The sequence below is a fragment of the Protopterus annectens genome, chromosome 10.part0 (genome assembly GCF_019279795.1).
Source record: "Protopterus annectens isolate FY-2018-M chromosome 10.part0, PAN1.0, whole genome shotgun sequence".
NCBI lineage: Eukaryota > Metazoa > Chordata > Ceratodontiformes > Protopteridae > Protopterus > Protopterus annectens.
The window spans coordinates 804,780,255-804,805,535 of NC_056744.1; the positions used below are offsets into that span (position 1 = coordinate 804,780,255).

Genomic DNA, 25,281 nt, shown 5'->3' on the forward strand with positions numbered 1-25,281 from the left:
ATAAATAAACAAACATTCTCACTTGTCTCCACTCCATGTAGTATTTGTTCTATCTACTGATGCATGGTACTGCTTGCAAAAATTTATCATAGTCGAAGTACTGCATGTTTACTTTAATGAACTTCTATGAAATAGAAAAAGTTTTACACACATATAAAAGAATTTTTGCCTTCTCTATGATACACTAGTGCACTTTCATTCCCAGTGCAATACAGTATTCTAAAACAACCATGAAATGCTCCCATTAATGTCCTAACAGATTTAATGTAAGCTCTGACACGTCTTGAAACCTTTTGTTATCGTCAGTCTGTTGCTCCTTGAAGCAGATCAAATATTTGTGCATTCAACTGTAAAGTGGTTTTGGTGCCCTTTATTTTCTCCCTGCTTTTCTCATTTTAGATTCTGTCTGAATAGCACTAGTACTCTCCAGGCTTCTGCTTTTATCACTCTATTCTCTTTGTATTAGCCTAGAAGTTTCACATTTTCTTCCACTTTTTTAAAGATAATCTAGTTTTACATATAAACAGTATAAAGCCCAGTTTTGTGCTTCCAAGGTGTACCTCCTATCATTCACTAAACCATCGACTATTGATATCTCACTCACTCCTCTTCCTTTGCCTCTATGCATCTAGTTCATTTCGCTGTACTCTCCAATGCTGCATATTGCCCACAGAAAAATAAAGTCTTGTTTTCCTCTTTCTTATCACCTACCCCACTGATTTTTTTCTCTGGAAAATAGGAATTTGAGCCTCGTTTAGCCACATTTCACACCCTACCCCCATTCCCACCCCCCATATCATTAAATGCATACTTAACTAGAGACAGGCTCCCAAACTACGCCCTATCATATACATACACGTCATATAACCCTCCTCCTATCACTCTTCTGCACATCATTCACCCCAAATGTTTATACCACTTCAACCAATCCATTCTCACATTTTCTTTCACAATGGGCTTCGTTACAAATCAATCTACCTCTAGCATAAATCCTACCCTACACCACAATCCACATATCTACTAACATAATGTTTCTCATCAGTAACTTACATTTCATACAACCACACTGTTATACCTAACTGCAACGCCTACCATTCCACTAAATAGTTTTCACACACATGAATTCTTAGCAAAACTTTATCTTCTTAATCACTTTTAACTTTTTCCTCACATACTCTTAAATGTCTCACTCTGTCTTATGCACATATTTATTCTTATACGATTAAGCCTCCAATAATAGATGGGAAGATAGGTGAAGTGGTGAAGTACTAATGACTTTAACAGAATTCATATGTATTTGGAGTAAATTTGGCATAAGCACACAGATGAGGAAAAGGAAGAGTGGAGGTACTAAAGGGAGGTAGGAAGTAAAGTTGTCAGCTCTGTGACTCTTATAGATGTGAATAAGTTCAAGTGGCCAAATATAAAATAAACTGTAAGGCAAACACAAAAAGGAAGAGAATGCAGAACACTGCAGGTTTCAGACAGAGGGAACCATGAAAAGTAATGAAAGGGGATAATAGAGCAAAAGGCAGGTATGATTAGGACAGAATCCAAGCAGGTAGGTGTGTTACGATAAGACACAGACCAGGAGGTTTGGTGTATGTTGCCTAAAGGTCAGAGAGCCAGAAGTGACTCAGGCCTATAGTCATGGGTCTAGGGGGGATTGTTTGTGCCTGATGGACATAGCTAAAGGCCCTATGAGCCTAGCTCTGTAGGAATAGTGGTTGGGTTTTGGAGAGTAGGGACATGGAATGTAGGGGGGGAATAAATAGTACAATTAAGAGGAAGCATATATTAGGTAGAATGATGACAGAGAGGCCATATATGATTTGTTTGTACGTGTTGGAAATTGTGTAGGAGAGAGATTTGGACACTACAGAAAAAAGTGGAAGGAGGTCAAGAAAAAAAAAATAGTTGCGTGTATATTATTAAGAAGAGGCAAGGAAACCATTATGTCTTTTTACTGAATGCTGTTTTTACTGAAGCACAAATCACTGAAAAACAAAAAATAAGTGAAAAACACATTTCATAGAAAATTTCACATACAGCAATCATACCTTACACCCCATATCCCACTTACTTAAATATATTTAACTCTACAGTCACACAACCACACAGAAAGGATAAAAACAAAAAGAGTAAATCACTGCTGGGGGAGGTAAAACACAAGATCGGGCACTGGCAAGGTACAAATTGTCTTTCAGACTCACTTGCCTTTTAGTTTCTATGATCCTAAACCACACTAGCAGTGACTATCAGTAGCCGTTTACCCTCCATTTGCCCATTTCCATACAAAATAAGGGTCGCTCAAAACAATACGAACTAAGACATTTTATAGAAAAACTACAGCTAAAACTCTGTATAAATGCACACATACTTGTTTTGACATGGGAGCCCCAAAAACTATGCAGATGATGTGCAACTTCTCAGTGCAATGCAAAATAAAAACTGCAGGGTGCTAAGCTTTACTGTACCCTTTGCCCCTCTAACTAAAAATGCTAGGAATGGAGAAAAACAAGCATTTCCTTTGTCCGCCAAGATAGTTCCTCTACAAAAGCTGTTGTTTTACAATGTTGCAGTAATAGAAGATAATGCGTCTTTTGTAAATACTCTATCAAATCAATCTTATGGTTTTGGGCTATCATCACAGAAGGCATGAGAAACTCTGCACAAACAGTGAGTGCTGTATGCTATTTTTTATCAATACCAAGGGCATTCCTCCATTCCAGGGCTATCATATTGCATAGGTTAGGCGCAAGATCTCAGACTTTGGTTCCTGCCCCCAACACACCCACAGCCTCCCTTTTTTCTGGAAGTTTTAAGGCAATTTCAGTCGACTATTACCTTCTGTGATCACACCTGAAAAGGAAGATACTCTGCAGAAATCACTGCGATAATCATGAAATTATTTTTTATCTACTTAAGCATTTTATTCATCTGCCAGGTAACGGATAAAGATGTACACATTTTGTGAATGCAGCTCCTTGGAGAGATTTCTTTAGCATGCAAGACTGAGCAACTGGTCTGTGGAGAAAAACGTGCAGCCCTGACTAATGATCTAGTCTCAGATAGTGGACTAGATAGCAGAGGAGCCACTGATGGGGATGGAAGTGACATGGCCAAAAGCTGCTCAACCATCCTAAGGGACTAAAAGTAGTGATGTTCATCACAACACAACATATACTATCCCAGCTGAAAAACGTTGGGTTAAGAAATCTTGTACAAGAACTCCTTGCCAGGCAGTGTACATCACAAATACTGGAATCACACACACAACCTGGTCCTTACCAAGCAGCACATTATGTTGTAGCTGGAATCAGTGCATGAGTGCAACTGGATATACATCAAAGGACTGGCCTGGCACTATAAGATACATTCTAGTGACCATAAAGAAGTCTGGGGGACAGGTTAAAAACAAAGAAATAAACCCAAAAGACTGTTTTGATTATAGCCTTCTGGCCAGCTCTTGCCCATTTGGACTGAAGGGACAAGTAGACTCGAGACAGGGAGGATATTAAGCAAACAGAAAAAAATAGATAAAAGGTAGTTATCATTGTTATTATTTTTACTGCAATTTCCATCACAGTGGTTTGCCTTGTACCTTTAAAAAGAGCAAATGTAACACTTTAGCATTTCAACACTTGGCTTACCAGTTGCCAAAGCTATCAATTGTCGGCAATCAAGTTCAGTCAAACCCCACCATCACAACCCACGGCTTTTAAATAAGATCTCAAAATCCAAATGACTATACCTTACTGTTCCTCAACTCCTCGACAGAACCTTCCTGCTGCTGATTCTTACTTTTAGGTGACTTCCTCCATCTAGGCAGTACACCACATCCGACAGGTTCTATTACAGATTTGGGGCCTCATTCCCACAAAGCCTTCTCGTTTTGTTATGGTGTGACAAACTCAATGTCTGCCAGCAAACTGGTGCGCCTCCCAACTTGTTTCTTCCTCAGTGGCAACTTCAGGATGTCCACCTTACCCAGGAGGACACCTAAACTAGCGCCGTTATTCATAATACACATTTAAGATCCACAGTTCGGATACTCTTTGTCAGCTTTCCTCACCCTTGCCCAATTGCGTCAGAGATCTCTCATGAATATTCATTACGTAAGGACTCGATATTTGGGCGTGATTAGGATGTAGGCGTGGCTTGCTACTGCGCATCTGTAAACTACTGAAAGTATACTATGATTGTTAGTTAAATCAGTACTCAGTATTACGCAGTGACTATATGTTTTTGAAAAGAAGCAACAAAAAAAAAATAAGTTTAAAAAAGTATATACCCCTATACTAATACAATAATGCCTCCTGCACAAGTATAATGCAATATCCAGACATCAAGACGACAACTCCTTTGAACAATTGGTTAATATTTGTTTTGTTTCTCATTTATTTGCTATAAAGGATCAAGTCATAACAAATAAAATTACTTGATTATTGGTAAGACACATACAAAAAAAGTATTTTAAACACGACTACTGCAAAATGCGAGCAACTACCCCGCCTTTTCTCCTGCCGAACAAGATGATCCCTCCTCTTTCGCCTCCCCGTGACGTCAACAGTGACGTCGAAAGGTTCCTTTCAGCCATGGGAATCTAGCCACGACCATTGTTTAGTGCTGCAGTGTGAAAGTCTGAGCTCTAAGTGCGCGGAATAGGTACCTGTGTTGTTGATTTTAGCTAAGCCTACTTTTCGGCACGTAATAAGTAAAGCTAGGGAGTGATCGCACAGGAAAAATGTGTGAATTTTAATAGTTTATTCCTTTGCACTTTGCATATGTAATTTGCCTTTTGTAATTTGCACTTTTTTAACTGTTAAGAGAACATGGTGAACCCAGGCACTAGCTCTCAGGCCCCCACAGTTACCGCTGGTTCTCTGTCTTGGAAAAGGTGTGCGGGATGTGGAGGGAAGATCGGAGACCGCTTCCTCCTCTATGCAATGGACAGCTACTGGCACAGTCGATGCCTGAAGTGTTCTTGTTGCCAGGCTCAACTTGGAGATATTGGCACATCTTGCTACACCAAGAGTGGAATGATTCTTTGTAGAAACGACTATATCAGGTAAAACATGACAAATTATCTTCGTCTGTTTGCGAATATAAGCAGGGCGTTTCTTTTCCAGTTCCAGGTTAGTTTGGCTAAGGTGGTTATGTATTATTAACTTACTGACTGAATGAGATTTCTCCTTTTTCCTCTACCCATGACTTGATCAGTCAAAAGAGCAAACTGATCCGAATTCCCTATGCCAGAATGTGCATTACTGATCCCCTTGGATCTGCCTGTGTATATTTGTGTTGACTTGGATGACGATAGTTGTCTTTGTTAAATCGTTTTGCAAAATGCTGTTCATTTTTCCCGAACTGTTTACTGTTTTATGTCAATTATTGTTTCACCCCTCTCTTGTATGCAAGGTCAAACTATTTGCTATCGCTAGTGTTGTAGTTTACTACATAAGTGAAACCAGGAAGCCTTCCCCTCTGGGTTTTTACCGTGCCACTTCTAAAATTATTATTTAAGAGCCAAACATGGGTTTCCGTAACCTGTTGTCTAGTGTAACGTGTTACAACAACAAAAAAAAAACGTATTTTTTTCTTCATTTCCTTAAAACAAGTTTTCTTCTAATTGTAATAATGTTCATCCGAGGTACTGTTAGAGGCTGTTTGCACCACATTAGTTTAATAGACTGTGCTTTGTGATATAATCAGTTGTTGTGCACGAATTCCAGTGTTATGTTAAGAAGTGATTCTAAAAAGTAAACATTATGTATCCACTGCAGAATAGGCTTTAACATCACATATGACAAAAGCAGAGGAACAGGTGAGGTATATTTGGTTCCCATTAGTCTGGCTGGAGATGTGTGTCTTTTGACACTGGTATTGGTTTGCTTATCCCAGATGAGTGGTTTCTTATCTGAAATGCTGAGATGGCCGCATTGTACAAATCTCTTATTGTCCAATAAGCTGTCCTGACACCTGCTGTGTTGTACTTGGGATGTTGAGTTGGGTATATTTTAAAGACTGGATCTCACTTTCTAATTTAGAGGTGTAACTTACTTCAATGAGTTGGACCACATTGCCCGCCCCCCCCCAACACACACCACACACAAGTACGTGTGCATTTATACAGAGTTTTACGTTTCGTTTTACTGTAAAATTTCTTAGTTTGCATTATTTTTGAGTGACCCTTATTTTGTATGGAAATGGGCAAATGGAGGAATGGTGAGAAACCTGTAAAATGGTACAGATGGTCACTGCTAATGTTGTTTAGGATCATACGAACTGAAATGCAAGTGAGTCTGAAAGACAATTTTTACACGCACACACATACACAATGGTCCATTAAACTATGATGTTTCTTTTGTTGTGTTGGGCACTGGATGCTGCTAAAGTTCTGATTTTCAAGAATGGGAAACATTTTTACTTTGTAAGTATAACTTACAACATTGTGCTGTAGCACATTTTTATAGCTGCTCCTTTCACCTCTGTCTGCAAGCAAATTCCAATATATGATAGCTCATTCTCAGGTAGCTCAACTGAAAGCTTTTGTGCTGACTGGCTTGTTGCTGTTTTGATGCTTCTTGATGCCAGGTAGTTTTGCCTTTGTCCAAATACGGCTGTAATTAGGGTGCCAAGGTATGTTTTCTTTTTTGCATACTTTGGAGAAGGAGTTGTTGCACTAGTTTAGCTGAATGAGTAGTGATCATAAATGTTTTCAGCAGTTGTGACTTGAGTGGCATATTTGTGAAATTGTTTGCTACACACTAACTCACAATTTATTTATTCATTCATTTAATTTGGTAACCAGGGTAGAGCACTGAGTCAAATGGACCTATTTTAGTTTCAGTCCGGAATGTAGACAAGCAAGTTAACAAGAAGTATTAGGCATAGAAGCAAAATGTTGTGCGAAGATGGCAATAAATTGATAACAGTAAGTGTGAAGTATAAGGGATAGTAGGAGTAGATGGTTATAATAAGAAGGGGAGGAGAAGAGAGTGAAAAAGTGAAGGGATGGAGCACAAAGTGTAAAAGATAACAAAAGCAAGGCAAACACAAAAAGTAACTGTATACATTATGAAAGAAAAAGAATTGCTGCTTCTTAACTTTTCTGCAGTAGTCTTAATTTGAACAGATCTTTGGCCTGTGCCATAAATGTTTTTAATCTTGAGAAATTAAGTTTAAAGGAATAACATGGAATTAGTCATTTCAAAGGCTGTGGGAGACCAGCTTCTCCGGCTGCATGTGAGTAGGGTATCATTTTTACTTCAACTGTTACACTTTGTAAGGTATATTACACATTCTGATTCTAGAAGATCCTCTGTAATCTTGGAGAAAAGTGTAGTTTTACATGCTGTCCAATGACATTTTAAATCATAAATTCATAATTGGCAGTAATGCTGTACATTGAATACACATTGAAAAGACTGATGTACTTAATTCTATTGTTTGCTTCCAGTTTTAATTTTGTCATATTTTGCTCACTGTGTGTTGTCACATATGCATTTTGCTGAATCCAAACTGAAGATTTGTTTTTATTTTAAAACAAGATATTTGTTCTCTCTAGAAATGCACTATTCATTAACATTATACTTATAGCTGAGTTTAGCCTTTATCAGCTTGAGATGTTTCAGGTAATATGAAGGGACATGGACAACTAAAATTAAGTGTTGTGGATAGTTGCCCTAAACTTTGTGTGCATTTTTCTGCTAACATTCTAACTGGCCTGTTTGAGTAAACATCTGATTCTAGGAACTAACCTGACTCCGTTTTGTAGCTTGTGTTTTTGTTCTCTACCCTGGCTTGCAAGATATATTAATTTTCGTATGTTATAAAAGATAACATTGTAAGTTACATTTGGTCCCTTTGCTGGTTTAGGCCTTTACTATAATTGGAAGTAGAAGTTGCAGGTAATATGGCCTGGAGTGTTTGGATTAACAATCATTCCCTTTTTAAAGGGGAAAGCTCCCCCCAGCTGTGAAGTGGGAACTTCTTGTGAAATCATTGTCACTTGAGACTTGAAGACAGTAAAACCAAAGGAATACATAATGAATGCTTCCAGACCATACTTTCTCTGAGTTGCATAGGAACTAGTGGGTGTATTGCCCTTCAGTGGCGATTTGTATTGTATATGGGTATGGAGACATTTATCTTTCACCCGATGTTGTACTGTATGTGGATATAAAGAGGCATTTTCTTTCACCTGATGTTTAATGATAATCATATAAAAAGTTAATATTCTGTACTCTGGTTTGTTTATTCTTTTGAGTGCCTTAGCTTTTTGTTTAGTGCTTTTTTCATTAACAGTGGTACTAGTTTGATGCAAACAACTATTCCAGCCACTGCCGTGCAAGTGGTGCCAAATGGTCATGGTTTGATCCCAACAGGTTCATTTCAGCCTCTATTCAGGAAAGCAGTGCTGAACGCAGACTATATAACAAACGATATTGTTGGAAGATACTTTCGTATTTGTGAAGGTAGCATTTCTAAAACGGGCAGGCGGCACGGTGCTTGGCCCTGACTGTGGACCCTAATTAAAAGTGGACGAACCTAGTGGCCAGACATCGGCTGAAACATTAGGCAGGTAAAAGACAAACTGCACTCTGCGCCTATAGATCAGAGTTCAGATAAAGGAACCCGACAGTCGAGTCACACAATGAAATTGTTTAATTAATGGCTCCTGTAATTTTTTTTAAACCGTGGGACGTTTTTATCTAATGAGATCTGGTGCCTATCTTGATCACTCAGAATGACGTGCTTGAAATGAATGAGAGCAGCATCGCAAACAAAACATTTAATTAACAAAATTGGCGAGTGCATGAAAGGCAGCGATAATTATTAAACAGGGCTTTCTTAAAGTGCCTCCATTTAATAGCTAGACAGTTGGTTAGCGGTGCTTTTTTGGACTTCTGTACACACGAGTTTCTGCATGATCTGCTGACACTTTTCTGTTTTTTTTTTTTTTTTTTTTGGGGGGGGGGGGGCTCTGATGTGCCATAAGCAATGTGGTGTGCTGTGCTACATACTTGTAGTTTTTGTTGTGGTAAAATATTTAACATTTCATGTTAAGATTTCTTTGAGATTGTTTAATCCAGGTAAGGTTCTGGTTATTTTGACAAATAGTGTAAAAGATAAAACTACCTGCCTTTAGATGCTAGAGTGTACATAGAGGGTACTTCATTTTTTACAGAATGCATTTTAATATGTGCCTGCTTAAATAGGTTGCCAACTACTGTATTTTAAGCTTTGCACTGCCATTAGCAGGCTGCGTGGGTTTGAAGGTGGTAGTAAAATCGGAGTTTCGTCTTGCTTCCTTGCTGGGTGAACGCTGTCCCTTTAATTGAACAGGCTAGGTAATTAAATGGCACTTTTCCAATAGGACGTGCTAGGTAAATCTAATAGTTGGTTATTTAATATCACTTTGAAGTCTGCCCACTGAAGCACAATGACAGCACAGGAGCATGTGAACTATTAGCTAGGAAAAAAATCAGGATCTCAAAAATTAATTAAATCGCATGCAATTTAGGGGGAACGTTTATCTTGATTTGTCATAACAGAATTAATTCAAGGCCTCCAATTCACTTGGGGGCAGATCTGTTACTCTGAATTAACCAAGCATAATTTGGCTGATTTTTTTTCCTAGTCTCTAATGCCACATTTGCTATTGAACAGAAGCCCTTCTTAGGTAATGGTGCTTATCCCTGCTTTTTAAAGCACGTTGGATCTCACGAGTGGGACGTTGCTGGTTTAGGGTTTTTTTATTTTATTTAGCATGTTAAAAAGATTCAAGTCAACATTATAAGGAAATGCTAGAGCAACAGGGATACGCCTTGCACTGTTATCCCTGTTATTTGGTAAAGCTAGAGATTTGGACATTGAAGACTGCAGTGTCGGTTCTGTTTCTTAACAGTACTTAAGTTGTTTTCTCACAAAAGTACCGTGACCGAACTGTGAGGGATCCCTAGAAAGTTCTAGCCAAAGTCACAAAGTCATGTACTGGGCTTTGCTGATCCATGTATGGTATGGAGTCTTAACCCCCCCCAAAAAAAAAAAATATATATATATATATTATATATGTGTGTGTGTGTATGTAATGTGTGTACATCTGTACATTAGATCTGCTAGGGTAGTGCACTGATCACGTTGACTTGGGTACAGCCCTGGTGAAGAAAACATTCACACATCTAAAACAATAGTAAATCTGGTAAAAAAAACTCTTGATGTTTTGTGATTGTGATTGATTGCGTCGCACAGTTTGCTGAAGTATTAATAAGCTCTTTGGTCTGCAGACCTTAGGAGAAGTAACTGAAACCACTTCTGTCATCACAATTAACCAGTCCCCTGGCCTTAATTAGCCTGACCGTGGCTATCTGTACCCATCGCATGCGTTAAAGAGAGAGACCATTAAAGGACAACGTTGGCCAGCTTAATTGAGTAGCTGCAGGCTGAGCCCCTTAAATCAGCTCACGTCCTGCACTGCACAGGTTCCCTAATGAAGCCTGCAACTTGAGGAAGAAGAGCAGGAGGGGAAAGTTCAGGGGGATCGACTTACAGCTGTGGCCTTCAGCTGTGATGAGAGGTCAGCAGACTTCTGTTAAAGAAAGGCTGGGCGCTCAACAACTGTTTCAACAAACTTACTAAGTTATGTCATCTTTTCATCCAGGACTGTTTTTATATAAAACTCCACGAATAATTCTGCCCTCTCTGCAGAAATTTTAGCATAAGTGGCCCGACTATCCGTACAACATATGTAGTTCTGACAGGCAAAGAGAGTTGCAACTATTCTGTTCTTTTTTTGTGGGGCTTTACTTGCATCCTCTCTAGTATGTTACATTCTCTGCCATCTGGTCTTAGAATTTGCATTGTGCTGCAACAGATCAGCCGTGTAAATGTGCAACATATTTAGGTAGATACTTTGGATTACTAGCCGTGCGCCGAAATAGAGATTGCCCTTTCCGGTTTCTTTGCACCCCGGGTGCTCTTTTGCGTGGTTTTGAATCGCCTTTGTTTTGTATTTGTGTTGTAGGCATGCTTCATCCTCACTGCAGCTTGGCTGTGCAGTGCCCCTTTCAGGTTTCTAAAGCTTGTGAGCTGTTGTATTTCTGCAATAATGTGTCGATATGTTGTGGATCTCAAACTAATTAGTTTTGAAATGGAGTTTTGATTGAACTCTTTAAATCGATGCTGCTGCAAAATTTGTTTCTCAGGCTTCCTATTAAAAGCCATCATAGGGGGCAGTTTTACTACTCACCCTGTCGTTCTGTCGATGCATTTAATAACAACTTACAGGCTATTTTCAATGAAGTGGCGACAGCGAATTAGTACTTTAGACATGACAAGACTGCACTGCAAGTTCTGAACCTGAAAACTCCACCAATTATTTAAAGGCTGCGGCTTGGTGCAGTCTCATCTAGTTTAAAGGCATGTTCTTTCTTTTTTCTTACCCGCAAATCCCCGGTGTGTGTAAATTATAAAGCCCAGGTTTGCCTGTAAACAACCTTCAGTATGTTTAACATGCACCCATGGGTATAGTCAGACATTTCCTATGTGCGTTCACAGCCTTGTAATGCTACATCCAGTTAAGTTACTAAATGTACACGTCTGTTTAAATGTTGCCCCGTAAACTTAAAGTACATATTTTTTTCAGCTATTGGTATTATAGGAAGGTTTTTTAGATTACACATGCTGCTTAGCAACAGTAATAGTTAAGATCTGCATGGTATATTGTGGGTTAGCCATTTATATTTTTTCTGGTGTCTCTGGGTCATAATATAAGATGCTCCAAAGAGTGTATTCATCAGGGGCAGGAACTGAATTAATGTATGTAATGTTGCTTAGTTTATATGATATAGCAATATATGTGAAGTATATTTGTAAATGTGAACTTAATATAGTTTGATAAAGGTGTTAAAAAAAAGAGTACACCTCTATGACTGGCTACGCCTTTAACATGCACTTTTTCATTAAAGTGTCATATTGCTGTTCTGATTGTCCTTTCTCTGATTTGCTTGCTTGTACACTTTGTGACTAGAAAGGTCAAAAGCTGTGTAGTGAAATATGCAGGTGAAAATGAAGTAGCTGTACATATTTGCTTTCCTGCTGTCCCTTTAAACGTAAAGCATTATGTATATATTTTTCTTCAAGTCCCCCCATGGCAGATGTTGTGGTCTCATTTGATTGCATAGGAAAACTGCAGTGATACAGCAAACACCCAGAGAGATATGATGACAAATTGGTCCAGATCCCAGTAAATTACTTTCTGCTCAAATCGAAATTTCATTCAGTTTGTTGCTAGCAGAGATGAAGTAATCTAAATTGTGGACTCAGGAACAGATAGAGGGAAGTTGGAGCAAGCATTTCATTATCAAGAGAGAGAGAAGGTTAGGATGAAAGAGATGAGCAGAGGCAAATCTAAAGTGTTGACACCATGATTGAAAAGGTTAACCCATGCACATTATATATCAACCAGGATAGCCAGGAGTTTCTAATGGAAACTGCACTGATGGAGGTTTACTGGAGTTTCAATACACCAAGCATGATGTCTTCTTAGATATACAATCAAATCCTCTTAACCCTTTTGATGACTCATATCTCAAGATATGATTAAAGCACAAAGAGAGGTCTTCACATAATTTCAAGGACACAGTACCATTTAAACTCCAGTCATGAAATGTATCTTTTTATGTTGAATCCAGTAATCTGATCAAATGTGTGTAGCGCAAGATTGTTTTGTATTTGCTAAAGGTGCAAGTCAATATTTTTGATGAAATACCATTTTAAATAACTTTTTCTCTGTGCTTTGCTATTCATTTATAATGTCAGTGTGTGACCTAGTTTGTAGAAAATACATACAGCTTTCTTATTATATGTAAGAATGCAGAAAGATATTCTGTTTGCAGCTGAAGGTATTTATTTCTACATGTTAGCAATCTAAGTTTCATTGCATAGGTCAGGAACGTCATTATTTTAAAAGATGTTTAAAGTATAAGCACCAGGACTTCATTTATAATGTCATTAATAATTTGCTGTTATATTTTCAGGTTATTTGGAAACAGCGGAGCATGCAGTGCGTGTGGGCAGTCGATTCCAGCCAGTGAGCTGGTCATGAGGGCACAAGGAAATGTCTATCATCTCAAGGTAGCTACCCCACCTCATGTTTTTTTTTTTTTTTCCCTTTGTTAAGATCATCATATATTTTAATAGCAGTAAGATCTTTACATACAACATTTGCTGCTCTGTTCTCAGGGGTGTAAATGCATATATTTGCTCCATACTTCCGAGTTTTATGACTGATGTTGACACTTCTACTGCATTTTTGGTGAACAGACATTATACATTCTTGATTTAGAGCGTAGCCATAATATACAATATGTACTTGTACAGATATTGCTTTACGGCTGCTACAGATAACCTTTGTCAGTTATATTTCCATATACATATAGGTCATTATTCACTATTCTTTGTGTGCATCTCTGATTTAAAGAGTAAATCTGTATGATTTGCATTATGGATTGCATTTTCATGTATCACCTAGACACATTTTGCCTTGCTAGGAAACAATGCAGCTTTTAGAAAGCAGCCACTGGCTGTATGATGGTACATTAACCTATGGTGGTAAAAAAAAAATGAAGCCAAAAGGCTTGCTGATTCCTTAAGTCACAAGTATCTTAATTTTCATGTATCACTGCAAAAGGTGACTTCTGTACGTTTTCTAGAAGCAGTTTATAACAATGATGTGCTGTGTGCACCATATGAACTAAGGCTGTGCACCATATGAACTAAGGCAGTAAAACAAACACTGTCACTCTCTCTGTCTGTCTTGACTAATGAAATGCATTTTTGTAATCGTGTTTGACATATGTTGTTTTTAGTTAATACTTTACATTTTGTCTATGGTAGCAGTGTCCAGGAGAATGCTTTTTTCTTCTTTATGTACTTTGTCAGTAATTACATAATTCTATAGCTTGCTTGGAGAGTAAGGAATGCCTGGATTTGATCCTCGATAGGTGTCCAGTAAGTGCTTTAAGACTGAATCTTTTGCTCTTCCTATTTATTTATGTATGTGTGTATTTTTATTATTTTTTTTTTTTTTTTACATGTATGTTTGAATGGAATCCATTAGAATAGGACCAGTTATCCACTGCCCTTAGGACTTCATATCTTCATCTGAAGAATACACCTGGAATTAAACATTGTATACCACCTTTGGATCTGGAGTAATGTTTCGTGCTGTGATATGGGTGACAGCAGGTACAAGAGTCTGTAGCCAGGTTGCTGATTGGAACTACATGGACACTGCATGTCATTTCAGTGATCTGTGACTTTTGTTGGCTGCTGGTTAGTCGGATGTGTTTGTAATAACCTTGGTCACTTTCCATACCCTTCACAGTCTGATCCTTGTTTGTTTGAAGGCGCTACTTGCCCTTATGCTCCTGTCTGGTTGTTCAGGTCATCACGTACAGGTTTGCTGGCTGCTCCAAAGGCTTGTCTTAAAACTTCTATTAGGCTTTCCATTATTTGTTTTTCTGCTTATTCAAAATCAAGTTCCTTCCCTGATTTTTTTGGCATACCAACATTCTTTTTTTGGACATGTGTAACCGTCCTACTGTAGGAAATCCCCACTTTACTTTCACCTTTTAAGCGATTCTACTGTGAGCTTGGTAGGGCTTTACTGTGTCCTTCAGAGTTCAAGTAAACATGCTTCACTTTGCTGACCTGGGTCTGTTTCATTTATGATTTGCATACTTTGTGAGCTGGAGCAAGTCTGCTAACTAGCTAGTGTTTTCGGTCTTTCTTCTGAAAATAAAAGCTTGTTTGTAATTGGCATTTGAGCTTACCTGGTTAGGAATTTATATTCTTTGTTTGGGGTTATTGACATCATCTCTGGCTAATTTCTGAATCTGTGTTTCTACACAGATTACAGTGATTATGTGCAGAGCTTGTAGTGCAGTTTTTAACTGTTCAATCTGCATTTAATACTGCAGCTGATTATTAACTAGTAAGTGGTAAAGTTCCCATTTTTTTCTGTTAACAGTATGCAAGCGTACTTAGTTCTACAGTGCTTATGAGCAAATAAAGAGTGTTGATTCCATTGTTGGTTCAGCTGCACCCTTTTTTTAATCCTATATTTTTAAAGAATACCAGCGGGATATAAACCTCCATTACTTTCACTGGAACAAAACTGCTCTTTGATTGCTATATTTATAAAATTCTTCTGTTCCCCCACAGAAAAATCCCAGCTGTTAGATGCCAAGTTAAGATGACAATCAAAATGTGCTTTGGCCAGAACTGTTATCTGCTGGCATCTGTATATAACCAAAGCAAGCAAAATAGCAACAACAAACAATACAATGTATGTAGTTCTTGCTACAGTATGCCATGCACCCATTTCATTGCTAAAGTTTTCTTTATTTTGGATATATTGTGTATTTATCATTTTCCCATGCAAAATGACATAAACATTACTAGTGAGAAGTTTATTTCAAAACATGTATGTCATTGTGTATAGCAGCACATGAAGGCTCATAAAATACATTGATATCCCATGTGAATTTTCCAGTTTCAATTTCATACCAATGTAGATTTATTCTTGAGCAGTAAGTAAAATTAGGTCCCGGGACCTGTAAGCTACTGTACATATAAGATGACCCTAGTATCATTCAAACAAATTATAAATTATATATAAACAAATATAAATACATATTTTTGTTTATTCACATGTATAGCTATGCAAGCACCTGACACACACTAACAGTGTTATTGTGTGGCACATAAATCTGACTTCACCACTACAAATAGTATCTGTGGTCTAACAAACAGTTCAGGTGCAGAATAAAGTGAAGTCCACAAAGTCTGTGGCTGTAGTTCACTTCCAGTGGATATAGTAACAGTTCTTTCAGTGGTCTTAAACCCTTGGAGAAAGTACCCCTTCTCCAAGTTGAGGCTGTGGATTTCTCTCTATCTTCACAAGCCAAAGTCCACTGGAATTCCTTGGTTTTACACCCGTTGATTAGGGTTATCCAAAATCTGCTTTATGTACATATTTCAATTTAAATTTCAGGAATTTTTTTAATTCCCCTTAAGTGGGGAAGCTGCCACACATGCAGAAGTTAGATATGCCGTTTCTACAGTGTACAGACTTTCACTTTGATACAATGTATTATAACATAGTTTTAACATACTAAAGCAGTACCTCACAGGCTTTACTAGTGATAACTGTGCTGTTACATACATGCACACGATGGGTAGATATGTATGTGTATGTCTATGTGTGCATTATATGTAATTATGTAGAAAGAGAGAGACGTGCCATGGAGGGAGGATTCTGGTAAAACTACACTATTTTTCTCCAGTGCACTTTATAGATAGCTGTGTGTTTGTGTTGTGCAGTATAATACATGGGAGAGGAGTGTTGAGGAAATAATGCATTATTTTTTGCACAGTCAATTTTCTAGGCAGTCCTGTTACTGTGTGCATGTAACATTACATAGTGATGTAGAGGCCCCTGGCTTTTTATAAATATACATACACCTTATCAAATGTAAAGAGTAGGGTCGTAGTAAGAATTTTCCAGTCCATTTTCTAGATGGCTGTAATTATGCAGTATATTTCTACACACTCTGAAGACAACTATATGGTATGTGTGTGTGTGAGAGAGATATAATCTAGTGCAGTGGAGGTAGGGGGTTCATGTAAAAAGTGCACTTTTTTTCTTTTTCCTGCAGTCCATCCTGTAGATAGCTGTAGACTTAATGAGGAAAAAAAAAACAACACATGCATACATGTTATTAAAGTTATCATATGAAGTAAGCATACACGCACCCATAAATACATAACATGGCTTTACCCCACAATTGAGTCACACAGGCATTTTAACAGCTTGTAGGCTTTATCATTTAATAGTAAAGTTCACTTGTTAATAGCTGTATATAAAATTTCACTTGCAGACCCTAAGTTTACCTGTGCAGTGTATATTTTTGTACTACATACACTGCAGATTCCCTTAATACAGAAAAAGATTAGCATGTTGTGCTTTTGAGTACCACCCCAATGCCGGCTACTCTCATATAGTCAAAACATACATTTAGAGACTTTATGGCCCTATGCATTTTTCAAGCAACTTTAGAGATGAAATGAATCCATGTGTGCATGCATGCATATCTGCACATTCTTGCTTTCTCATTAAACAAAAAGTGAAAAAGTCAATCAGACCCTTTAGCTGACTTCTGATTTTAAGGTGCAATCCCCAGTTTGTAAAATAAGCTTTCAGTTATGACTACGCCAATATGTATATATACAGTTTTGTATATGCAGGCTGTGCTTAATGATTAATTTTGTTTGAACTACCTATTTAACACTCTGCATGATTGAATTAATTTGTGTTAAGAATTGTACAAAAGATGAGAAAGAGATGAAGGGTGCACATGGGTGGACATATCAGGTTTGATGCTTTTGATGAGAAAATTTGCTACTCTTCACGTTTTATTGAATGCATTCATGAATATTCTGATAATGTTAACTAGTACTCTGTTTTTTCTTAGCTGAGTTTGATGCAAGAAACTGACTAGCTGCTGAATATTTCCATTTTGCTCTTTAATATAGCCGTTGAGTTTCAGTGGTGCGGATGCTACCGACATGAAACGGAGCGCACCGTGGGTTGTGGATGGTGGGGACTAATCTATGATTGGCTGTGTATATTGTTGGTGTGAGTCTGAATGTGCAGTGGGATGTGGGAGATGGGCCATTTTTGAAGTTTTAAGAGTCCTAGTCCCTCCTTTGTAGTGGACTTGAATGTGGCCGAAGCTACATTTTACAGAAGCACTCCATTGGCTGGGTGTAATGTTTTATAGCAAGTAGTTGCACTCGCTAATGGAGTAAAATTTTCCTTGGTCAGACTTTATCTTTGAGCACAGCACAACTACAGCAGCAGGAAAAACTCTGATTGTTGGTGTCAGTATTTTATACTTGTGAAAACCATTAGAAAGCAGTCCATAAAATGTAGAGATGTGAGAGGCCGTGCATAGGATAACTGATGCTGCAGAGTACTTGTTACAATATGTTGTAAGAAGTTGACCTTGCTTGTAGGTTTCTTTTGGAATGTGAACTTTCAAGAAAAATAATCACCGGACAGTGACCCCCCACATACAATTGTGGAAATTTAGGGAGGGTCTACAGTAACCAATTTTCTTGCAGTTATTACTCACATCTTATTTTTAATGTGTTTTATTGAGTTTCAGCTCACTCATTTTGTTGTGGCATTTGACACAAAAAAACTTTTGCAAGAGGTCTATTTTATTTACTGCTTTTATGTTCTTTTTAAAATGTTACTTTTTGTATTAAAAAAAAATGGCTTAATTGCTGTACTCAAAAGTAACTGCTGTAATCCAAATTCGTTGGAGTATTTTTAAGTTGCTTATTTTTAGTATCTGAAATGTCTCTTTCTTAGTCTGTGCATAAGTGTATGTGTGTAGCTTTTTCTTGGCAGTTCTGAGTAACTCCATTTGTCTACAAATATGTAGTAAAATAATGTCTCTGAAATTTTTAGTAAGCCTGCAGCAAGGGAGCGATAGACATTTAGTGCATATTTTCACAAGAGTAAAAAAATGAGTGCAGTTTTAAATAAGCTAAACAGTCTCAGATACTCCTGTTAAGGAAACATTTCTTTGTGTTCATCCTCTGAGAAATAAAGGCATGTAACTCTGAATAAATAATTGCAGTATGGCGTTGTTAGTATGTGTGTTCCATATTCATAGTCATAATTGATTAGAATTTTTATGTACTAGATCCAAAATGAAAACACTGAATTTTTATACAAGTGGTTATAAGTGATTCTACAATATAGTGTTTACAAACCTCACCGTAACAATGCACTATATATGGGTGTACCTTCCTACAACGAAAATTCACTTTTTCAAAATGGGTAAGTACATCCCCACTTAAGCGATAGTGCACTTTAACAGAAGTGCAGTTTTGTTTAAGTTCACTAGACCGAACCTGCCGCACCACAATGGAGGACATTGAAAAATGGGCTATGTCCACCACTGTGGTGCGATAGTCATGGACCTTGGGTTTAGGGCACGGGTCAAGGTAAGGGCATAGCCCTACTAACTATCCCCTTGCCCTAACCCTAAGGTCTGTGACTATCACACCACAGTGGAGGACATAGCCCGATTTGGAATGTCTTCCCCTGCAAACTAGGAGCCCTAGTCAAGTCCCCAAATGATGTGGACATCCTACAGAAGGGCCTCGCTGAGACAGATGCCTGATGTCAGAGCCATGGCCTCAAGCTCAGTGCCAAAAAGTGCAGTGTCATCCCCTTTGGTAAAACCTCTGTACCCATGAACTACCACATAGGCAGCAATCTACTTAACACCGAATGTGTGATAAGAGACCTTGGGACCCAGGTGGACAGTAGTCTCTCCTTTGATAGTCACATCACCACAGTAGTCAGGAAGTCCTTCTACGTGGCACACCTCATCATAAAAGGGTTCTCATCCAGGAAAAAAAGAGGTTGTTGTTCCTCTCTACTCGACACTCATTAGACCCATTATAGAGTACAACTCCCCTTTTGGAATGTACCTCACAAGACATCTGCAGCAGCTGGAAAGGCCACAGAAGTACCTCACAAAGAGGATTACTGGCCTCAAACAAATGCCCTACACTGACTGCCTCAAAAAAAACTCCAGCTTTACTTCGTAGCATATCGCCTACTCCGAGGTGATCTCTGTCTAACATATAAAGCTATGTCAAACCCAGAGCTGTTGGATATGCTAAAGAAATCCCAATCCCTCTGAGCTACACACTCTAGGGACCTAAACCTTGTCACCACAGTAAACAGGACATGCTGGAGGGATAGATTCCTGTCCCAGAGACTTCCTATACTCTGGAACAGACTACCAATTTATATCAAGCAAAGTTCTTCATTAGCACTCTTCAAGAAAGATCTTGATGAGTGGATGGGAAATAGGAAATACACCCCGGGGATCACTTCTGTGTCTCTGCTTGACAGTGGCACTTTCTTGGGTGGCGTAAGACAGGGAACCTTGTTGGCTAGGCTTACGTAGGCCCTTGGACCGATAGGTTCATAGGTAGGTGCTAGGCTATGAACCTATGGTACAGTAGTCATGGACCTTAGGGTTGGGGCACGGGTCAAGGTAATGGGATAGCCCTACTAACTATCCCCTTACCCTAACCCGCGCCCTAAGGTCCGTGACTGCTAGCCCATTCGGTCTAGCGGGTTCATGAAAGTGTACTTTCGCTTTAGTGCGGGTGTATTTTTGAAGTTCGAAGTAGTGAACATTCGTTCTTCAAAAGTACACCCATATATATATATATATATATATATATATATATATATATATATATTAAAAAATTTTTTTGGAAACTAGCAAATGTTTGAATTTAGTCAAATTAATAGAATTATTTCCCTGTCACACCAGCCATGTTATGTGTGCATTTTAATCTCTCATACGTATGCAGTGTCATTGGCGATGTTTGTTGCATGTAATTTTCCACTTCAAGCTTTGGGGAGTATTGTGTTTTATTGCTGGTGCAGTATGGTTTTTATGTTGGAATTCTCCTTCCATACATTATCTAAGTAAAGCATGCTGTGGTTTTGAGTTGGTGTCCTACTAAGTTCCACCAAGGACACTTGTTTGAGATAATCTTTGTCTTTGTACAAGTAATATGCCATCTTTACCATTGTAAGTATTCTATCTTTAGCTTTTCAGGACTTTAAATGTATTTTCAGTCGGACAAGGCGGGGTGAAGATGGAGGGGAGCGTTTGCATTAAAGGCAATCGCTGAACTTTGTGACTGCATTCTTTCTGTTGAGTGGGCAACTGCATTCTTTCTGTCGAGTGGATTTAATTCTGTTTCTGTATGTGTGGTGGGGTGTAAGGGTAGGAGTGTGTGTGTGTGTGTGTGTGTGTGTGTGTGTGTGTGTGTGTGTGTGTGTGTGTGTGTTGGGGTTGGCTGAAAGGTTAAGGGGTATGTGTGCACAGTAGGGGTTGGCTGAAAGGTTTAATGACGTCCACTACACATTCTTTACTTGTCCTGCATTCCTAGAGGACTGTCAATATCAGAACCATATTTAGTCATATTGGTCTTTGTATTGCCTTATTAGGGGTTATGCTGGAATCAGTTGATAACCTTTTATAAAGATAAAAGTGTCTGATCTATCATGGAATTCAGGTCATCTTAGTGCAGAGTGCCTGATTTGATGCCTACAAAATGTAAAGCAGGGATAACTGGGCAGCTGGGCTGTTGTGTGGATGAGAAGACCTCCTAGTTTAACTGAGTTGGTACCAGTGACTTACAGGTACTGTGAAAAGGTGTTCTAACAACTAGAAGTACAGCGGTTATGAGGAGGTCAATCTCATTGTCCTAGAGACTTCGAGTGAGTAGTCAGGGTGTTTGTAACAGTACAGAGTCCTACTATGCTTACTGTCAAGGAGACCATCGAGAAGCTCCAGAACTGTGGGAGACTAACCATGTCACCTATCAAGTTCTTATGCAAGGAGGTTAGACTTCTTAAGTTAAGGAGATCAGTTTCTGAAAGACTTGATAGTTTTGCTACAATGGAGTTGAGCTTTTAGGTTTTTTGAGTAGCTGGTTTTAGTGTTTTGCATGGTCTGGTGAAGGAGGCTGATTTCTACTTGGGGGGGAGGGGGGTATACATTTGTCATGGGCCTTGTATGTTTCAGGATGTAGAAATGCAAAAAGTGTGCTAAGGAGTTTCTAGAAATGGATGGGTAGTACATGTAATAGTTATTTTTTTTTATGTGTGATTCTAACATGCGTACATTACAGCAAAAACAACACAGGAAGGCACCAATCTCACACATTTTTGTAAATGTATTTGTAACCTCTGAAGATGCAATATTTATTTAGGGGTACTTTTGTTTCTTTGAATGAGATTAGCTTTGCTTGTAGACTAATGGAATGGACACCTGGTAATGATGCTTTTATTTCCAAGTTCAGCTGCATGGAATTTTTGCTCCCTGTCAGTTTAAACACCTTCCCAGTAAAGTTAGTAGAGCAGAACTTAGTGATGTATTATATAACGTAGACATAAGGGGTTATTGATGGACAGTGGGCTGGAAAAGCTGGTGGATGTAACTTTTCATCTAAGGTATTGAGTGGATTAGATGGGTCATGCCTTATCTACCTGCATAATTCTATATTTCTGTGTGTAGAGGACTTTCATAATTGCAGTAGCAACTGTTGTACTGAAGGTCGTACTGTGTTTTTCAAAAGATTATGTTACTATTGGTCCCTGTGAATTCATTAGCCATTTGCTCATTTTACCCCTTCTCCATTTTTGATAAAAGGAAAGACTTTGTTTTCAAAGCCTATAAATATTGTGGTAAGGCACCGCACTGCATGCTTATAATTTGAGCTTTGGCGCAGAGGCTTCAGTCTAAGAGCTGTGTTAAAGGACAATTCAATGCAAATGTTCACCAGTGAGTGTTTTTCTTCACTCAAGCAAGAATTTGGGGGGGGGGGTATTAAGGCTGTTGATTATTTCATGTAGCTAGTATTTTTTAAATGGTAAAAGGGTGCACTGTTCAGAAACATGCACTGACAAGGAAGGTTGAAGGGAGCTATATTTGTGGGAGAGTGTGATTGCATTCTAGTGTTTGGTGTACAATTCCAAAAATCTGAGATACACTCCTGATTAGCTCATTGACATAGCCCCAGAAGTCTAGATCATTGACCAATAAAAAGTCTTAATTAGCCAGTAACTCTTGAATATGTTTACACTTTATCCTGATTGCAGTCGTTCTGAGCTTAACTCCAGTATTGTCTATTTCAAGTCTGACATTAAACAATCCTTTTAGATGAAGATTTAGAAAATGGTCGCTTAAAGTATAGTTAATTAGTTAAAAGTACAGTGAGCAATTCAAGACTAGAGATACTTCACAGTAATGCAAGCCAGGTGTATTACAGAGAGCTAGAAACCACCTAAAGTGATCGTGACTCATATTACAGACATCATCCAGAAATGCTAAACATTTTTGTTCAGGTTTTGGGAAAGACTGCTTTTAAGTAGTTACGTTCTTTAATGAGAAAATGCATCTCTGTTGTTTTGCTTCTGGAGCTTCGACATTTTGACACAGATAATCCTCACAGACACTCATACATTGTCATATTTGGAAGTATAATCATTTCTTTGGATCCCACTGGTCTGTTAGTTGAGATCTAATCCACTGAGATGGTGGTAGTATAGATGGGGGGCAGGCATTTATTAAGTTTGACTGAATTCAAATACTGGAACAATTGAGTTTATCTATGGGTACCTGTCAGCCAGTCTGCACCAAAGTCTTTCATTAGATTGAATGTTTACAGATGGTGAATTTTCTACAGATAATGTCTTTGCAATTAATTTCTTTCAGCAAAACCGTCTTGTGCGTGAAAATTGGCAGTTTTGGATTATACGGTATCTGCAGATTGTTGAAGGCAACTCTGGATATTATTCTGCATATTTTATTATTTTAATTTAATTGGAATGCCCATCATTTTAGATATCTCCTAATGACATCCCCAATGACAGTGTATATTTGTGTGTACTGTATGCACGTGTGCCTAATGGTTTGGAAATTTGATGGAGGAGTTGTATGTCTGCATTGATGGCTCTAGCTATTTGATAAATCAGTACAAGTTTGATACGGAGAGCTGTGCTACTGGAATAAAGTGTCTGCAGTGTTGGACAGTGACCTTGTTTCAGGAATGCTCAGGTAATAGTCAACAAAATATTTTTTATGTTCCTCTTTGAGACTTGTTTCTCTTGTGGTTTTCAGTGTATTTTTCTTTGCCCTCCTGTCTGCTGACCTAGCCCTAACTGTAGGCAGGAAACCTGCGACCCACATCATCACTGAGGTCTATGACAGGTAGTGGCTAATTGAGACTAGCACCCAACCCCCAGGCTGCATTTTTGCATTTCCATCACCTTCTTGAAGAGATTGTGGTGGTGCATATGTGGCTCCCTACCTCTACCATCAAGGATGGGTATCCTTCTTGCCATCTTTGGCAAACTACCAAACCACTAATTTAATTAGGTCACCTGGTTCGTAGTCAGGGTTTTGTCTCCCTACACTACAAGAGCTGGCTGTCTTTTTTTTTTGTTTCTGTCCCTTTTTAGACCACCCCCTCTAATTGTGTACAGTGTATCATCTTGGCATGTATATAGACATTCTTGCCAATGCCATCTGTTTGAGAATAAAGTGCTTCCCAGAAGGTCTTAAGGAATTTGTATTCTTTATCCACAGAGACCTGGTTTCCTGGCCCTTTCAGTACATAACACCATTCTGCTGTTGGGAACCTTTTCTATTCTAATTTTTGTCTCTCAACTAGATATGCATGTTTATTTTATTCAGCAGTGTCGCATGTTTTACTTTTCTTAATAATGTAACTGAAAATCTTAACACAGCATTGGCAGAAAATACAAGAAAAAAAAGTTTTCTTCCCTTTTTTTTTTTCTCGCAAGTATGGTGTGAGTAAATGTAATGGATGACCAAACATTTCAAACTTTGATTTATTGAGGAAGTGGACCAGAAATAAGATACTGATTAGTAGGGATAACATTTATCTCTCAAAAAACACAGGCACACGAGGGTCATGAATTTGCCCTTTGTGCATCACATTGAAACTAGATTTGTATTTAAATAAAGGAGACTGTTATTATCTATTAGGTGAAAATGCTGACACTTGGACGGTGACTATAGAAACCAATAGGACTACCTGACACACACAATTTTTCAAAGCTGTTTATCCTCTTCTCTGTTTTCTCAAAATGCAGTGCCTTTACCTGCCGCTTTAATTGGGGGGGGCGTAGTCTGCTATTTGGAAGTAGAAGAGATTCTTCTAAATTTTGGATGATGGAATTCAGAGTTGCTCATGCTCTGTCTCTCAGCAGAAGAATATTTTCCCTTTTTCTTTCCTTTCATCATTTTTTTTCTTCCCTGTTTTGAGACTGTAAGCTGTCTTCACACTCATGACTTTTGTTAGTGTCAGCTGCTGAGAAACACTGCATTCCATTGTCTGTTAGTTTTGTATTGAGCTGGACAATCCGTAAAGAGGCATTGCTGAGCTGTTTCTATTTCCTGTTCCAGGCAGTTCAGAAACTGAGATTGGACATTCAGGATCCAAGGGAACAAAATGTGCCTCTTCACTTAAACTACAAGCAAGGCATATTAAGATCAGAAAAGTGAATCGAAGCTTAACCTCACTACTTTAAGAGTACTTTATTACTGTTACTCAGCTAGTAAGGCTTCCATC

General features: G+C 38.4%; 1 protein-coding gene and 1 long non-coding RNA gene across 2 annotated transcripts in view; one reads left to right on the forward strand and one right to left on the reverse strand.

The window, feature by feature from the left end:
- The window catches only part of LOC122813355, a 37,778-nt gene extending 33,667 nt beyond the window's left edge, over positions 1 to 4,111 (reverse strand). The window contains exon 1 of the long non-coding RNA XR_006366670.1: positions 3,755 to 4,111. This is a non-coding gene — a long non-coding RNA (uncharacterized LOC122813355). The remainder of the gene's footprint in view (positions 1 to 3,754) is intronic.
- Positions 4,112 to 4,595: 484 nt separating this feature from the next.
- The window catches only part of LMO4 (LIM domain only 4), a 49,955-nt gene continuing 29,269 nt past the window's right edge, over positions 4,596 to 25,281 (forward strand). Inside the window, exons 1-2 of the mRNA XM_044085622.1 lie at positions 4,596 to 5,071; positions 13,044 to 13,140. Of these exons, the coding sequence (XP_043941557.1) occupies positions 4,836 to 5,071; positions 13,044 to 13,140 (333 nt within the window). The 5' untranslated portion in view covers positions 4,596 to 4,835. The remainder of the gene's footprint in view (positions 5,072 to 13,043; positions 13,141 to 25,281) is intronic.